This window comes from Berghia stephanieae, unplaced genomic scaffold (genome assembly GCF_034508935.2).
Source record: "Berghia stephanieae isolate SIO BIC M18660-M18661 unplaced genomic scaffold, UCSD_Bste_1.3 scaffold4738, whole genome shotgun sequence".
Taxonomy (NCBI): Eukaryota; Metazoa; Mollusca; class Gastropoda; order Nudibranchia; family Aeolidiidae; genus Berghia; species Berghia stephanieae.
Window position 1 is genome coordinate 1 of NW_027626109.1, and position 5,000 is coordinate 5,000.

General features: G+C 34.3%; 1 protein-coding gene across 1 annotated transcript; it reads right to left on the reverse strand.

Annotated features, from left to right (window-relative positions):
- Positions 1–105: 105 nt before the first annotated feature.
- On the reverse strand, positions 106–4,907 carry LOC144961892 (uncharacterized; the record flags this gene model as incomplete). Its single annotated transcript, XM_078894929.1, has 10 exons — positions 106–881; positions 1,168–1,262; positions 1,901–2,035; positions 2,204–2,339; positions 2,675–2,819; positions 3,096–3,390; positions 3,728–3,887; positions 4,070–4,201; positions 4,371–4,510; positions 4,742–4,907. Coding segments are annotated over 10 exons (1,626 nt in total), but the record flags the coding sequence as incomplete, so codon positions are not given.
- Positions 4,908–5,000: the final 93 nt, after the last annotated feature.

Here is a 5,000-nt window from a genome sequence, read left to right on the forward strand (position 1 = left end):
TCCTTTACAGGCTCCTAAATAATGGAAGGCCATATGAGGTTCGTCTATAGTAAATTTATTCCTGGCCGTCACATATATCTGGGGGAAAATAAGAAAGAAAAGAAAAAGAATATGTATTTGCACTAGCCGAGAATTAATCTACATGAGTGGGGAATGGGAGGGGAGGTATTTTGTTACTGTGAAGTAACTTAAGAATTAGATAAATCTCATTTCTTTATAGAGACACCCCCCCCCCCCCGCAACTTTCCAAATTATCTCCCAGTAGAAGCCAATTCTTTACTCCTTAATTTTTGTGTTATCTAGACTAAGGAAACAAAACCAAACTCATAAATTACTTACGCCTTTTAAGACCTTGTCTTCACTGATGTAATTATTGATGAACTGAACATTTCATATGAACCTTTTTTTTTTAGACAGCCTTTATAAAGCTTTTACCACCCCGCCAATTTACAAAGAATTACAATTAGTATACCATCTGTTTGGAATTTCAGCAAAATAAATGAACTTAACTTCAATTTAAATTTTCCAGCAATATATAAATATATATGAGCTGTTTGACGAAACTTTCTTCCACGGCCGACTATATGTTCCCAGGGAGTGAGATGCAGTTCAACGTTGGTTTGTTGTCATAATAAAAGAAAAGAAATGGACTGTATAGGCTATTCGAAAATAAGGTCTTTGTCCTCAGGCCATGCTCGCATTTTATCTGATAAAGTTTTATCTTTAATCCTGGCAAAAGTTCTTTGAAACTCTGGGAAGGCTGTCCTGAGTGATCTTATTAGACATGGATCCACCGTCGTCTTCCTTCTATAGGCTCCTAAATAATGGAAGGCCATCTGAAGTTCGTCTATAGTAAATTTATTCCTGGCCGTCACATATATCTGGGGGAAAATAAGAAAGAAAAGAAAAAGAAAATGTATTTTACCAGACGAGAATTAATCTACATGAGTGGGGAGTGGGAGGGGAGGTGTTTTTTTTACTCTGATGTAACTTAACAATTAGATAAATCTCTTTACATTTCTTTACTGAGACAACCCCCCCCCCCCCCCCCCCCCCCCCCCCCCCCCGAACTTTCCAAATTATCTCCCAGTAGAAGCCGATCCTTTACTCGGTAATTTTTGTATTATGTAGACTAAGGAAACAAAACGAAACTCATTAATTACTTACGCCTTTTAAGACCTTGTCTTCTCTGATGTAATTATTGGGGCACTTCTCCGGGTTTATTGCAGACAAAGTCTTTGTGAAATATAGCACACTTTTATCTGTTTAATTAAAAAGAATAAACATAGAAATTTGAATAATATAAAGCCGTGTGATTATTAGTTTTTTTTTAAAGAAATGTTTACTCCTTTACCGTCACACAGCTCACACTATGACATTATTTTTTCCGAGAAATGGCCAGAAAAATGTAAGAAAGACAGGTGCATAGCCTTTTTTCTAAGACACAACTGTAGTAGTCGATGTGTTGATATAAACTTATAAAGGGAATTAATCCTTGGTATGTGTACACCCTATGTTATATTCTCGAGTTGCATCCCTTGAACAATACAATGGTTACCGGTTGGTTTGTCAGTCATTACATCAACTATGCGCCGAGCGAGAATCGTACCCAGGACCTTATTATTATATTATTAATTATTATTATTATTATTATTATTATTATTATTATTATTATTATTATTATTATTATTATTATTATTATTATATTATTATATTATTATTATTATTATTATTATTATTATTATTATTATTATTTATTATTATATTATTATTATTATATATTATTATTATTATTATGTTATTATTATTATAGCCAAAATATCCAGTAAACCTGCTCAAAGACCAGAAAAATGTCAGAAAGACAGGTGCATCATGTTCATAATTAGTATTGCATACATACCGGGAACTACAGGTGACGACTGTGAGGACTCTACAGAAGGCGAAGCCTGGACGTCGGTCACGATGGGTGGCTCAAAATATGCTCTTGACGTGCTGGGCTCGTCCAATCTTAACTCTTCACTTTGCAAGCATTGTACTGGAATAAAAAGATATAGATGAACTGAACATTTCATATGAAACATTTTTTAGACAGCCTTTATAAAGCGTTTACCACCCCACCCCCCCCCCCCCCCCCCCCCCCCCCCCCCCCCCACCCCTCTCTCCTCTTCCTCACCCTCGCCCAACTTTTTTCACATCACTGTACCTGCTCCAATGGCTTGTAATCCTTTATATATAGTTTTGTCGTGAGATTTGGCCGCATACGATTCCCTGTGTACCTGCAAACTGTGATGCATCGCTTCGGATATGGCGGACTGAACTTCTTCAGGTGATTCTCTGTGCTGAAACACGAAGAGAAAGAAAACACACCAAAAAAAAAATCAAAAATCAACAGAAAAAGTATTTGTGTGCTCGGCTTTGTGTTGGTTTCTTTTTCTTTTTTTTTTTGTTTTGTTTTGTATTTTGTTGTTTTATTTTTCGTGGGTTTTTTTTTAAGTGGGGGTGGGGGGGGGGGTTGTTGTTATTTGTTATTTTCCTTGTCTTTTCTTTTTTTTTTTTAACCGTCCACTCGGGATTCTGATTAAGAAAGAAAAATAATACATAAATAAAGATAGAACAGATAGAAACAATTATATGCTAGACATATTAACAACGCTTTCAAACATTGAATACTTACTGCAAAGGCCACGCTTTTTCTCATTTCAGTGGCCGAGATTTTGGTGAGGCGTCTAAAAATGATTCCAGCATGGCTTGATGTCAGCTGACGGCCGGACGACGTGCAAAACACCCATTTGGATTGCACTGGTCTTTTATCTAAATACCTGAAATAATTGTTTTAAAACACAAACCAAAAAAAAATATATATTAAAGAATCAATAATCCCATGAGTTGGCAAATTCTATTGACGATTATCTTCAAGTATTAACATATTAATAATAATAATAATAATAATAATAATAATAATAATAATAATAATAATATAATAATAATAATAATAATAATAATAATAATAATAATAATAATAATAATAATAATAATAATAATAATAATAATAATAATATAATAATAATAATAATAATATAGTATCACACTGTTACCTTTCAATGTGGGCTTTTAGGGTAGGTGTGAAATAAATGCCCGCTGGACCATATGTCTTCATGGTTTTGTGCTGGTTTACTTCTGCTCGATACAGATCATGATTTTGGTCAGTCTCGCGAGCCGCCTGAAACTCATCAACAGACAAGTTTCGCAAGGCTCCAAGACGGGACATGCTGCCTATAGCGAGAACAGTCATTAATGTGTCCCGAACTCTGGAGGTGTCAGTCCACGTGGACTCGTCCGTCAGGCTTTTCAACAAGTCTTTTGTTGGGAGGTCTGTGCTGAGGTCTATCGCTATGCCAAGAAAAAAAAAAGTAAAGTAAACAGAAAGGAGATAAAATCAATAACGCCTCAATTTGATCGTCTTTGATTGTATTTGATTGTATTTTATTCTTATTTATTATTTTTATTTATTTATTATTATTATATTATTGATTGATTCATTATTATTTATTTATTTATTATTTATTTATTTATTTATTTATTTATTTATTTATTTATTTATTTATTTATTTATTATTTATTTATTTATTTATTTATTTAATTTTTTGTTTGTTTGTTTTTGTTTTGTTTTGTTTTGTGTGGCTCGATGGAGTGGAAAGGAATTGAAAATGTATCAATGGATAATTACCTTTCGTTGTTTTATTTATTTCATTCGACCGCATCCTCTTCGATACCCGAAATGGTATGAGGGCGGCAGAAACGGTAGACAGAAGCATCTTTACTTGTGAGGCTAGTTTTTTCTCTGCCAAATATAAAGCACGGGATTCTTCCAGCCATTTAAGAAAATTCTGAAAATAATTTGGAAAAAAACGAATGCACCATAAAATAAAAAACGACACCAAACAAAAAACAAACAACAAACAAATAAAATCAACAAACAAATTTAAAAAAAAACAATTAAAAATAATCCAGCAACACTTTTGAACTTTAAAGATAGATTAATGCATTTTTATAGTAGACATATACTTACGCGGAAAGCCCACAACTTATTGTAGCATCCGGAGGCCACTTTATCTCCCTGATGCTGCAGTTGCTCCTTCAGTGGACGAAGTATTCTTACTTTGAAAACACCCGTAATACTCTGATTGTCGTCGGCCGGCTCCTGTTCATGGAGAGAAAAAAGAATATGACAAAACAATAAAAATGAATAAAAACAATATTAAAAACAAAACAACCCATTAAAAACAAACGTAAACAAAGAGAGAACTATATACGAGCGTCTTGTATCGACATATTTATTAGAAACGAGATGAAATATATTCTCACTCTACCTTGAAGATTAGTTCCAGGTTCCGCGACCTGTTTAAAGAAAACAAACAGTCTAAGACGGATGCTATCTCTTTCTGTATTGTGGATCTGGCCCGCTGCTGTAAATCTTCTCTGTATTCAATGTAGTCTATAAGCAATTTCTCTGAAGAAAAAAAAAAACACACATATTAGACAAACAGGAGAGAGAGAGAGAGAGAGAGAGAGAGAGAGAGAGAGAGAGAGAGAGAGAGAGAGAGAGGAAATCTATGTTTGTTCATGTGTTTTTAAAATAATTTAAACCACAACAACAACAACAACAACAACAACAACAACAACAACAACAACAACAACAACAACAACCACGTCAACATTTGAAGAATGGAAATTAACTCACTTTGGGGAAGATAGGGGGGAATGTTGAATTCCTTGATATCTTCTCTGATTCGTCGTTTGTTTAGGAGATCCTGCCATTGTTCGGAATTCCGAGGAATCTTTTCAACCTCCGTCAGATGGCGACCTAAGGTTATTAACCATCTGTCGCACAGCGGACATCGCACTTTCTGTTTTGAGAAAGAGAAACAAACCGGTGTGAATACTTTACACACTATATAATAAATAATAACCTTGCCTCCCCCCCCCCCTCCTTTATTTGC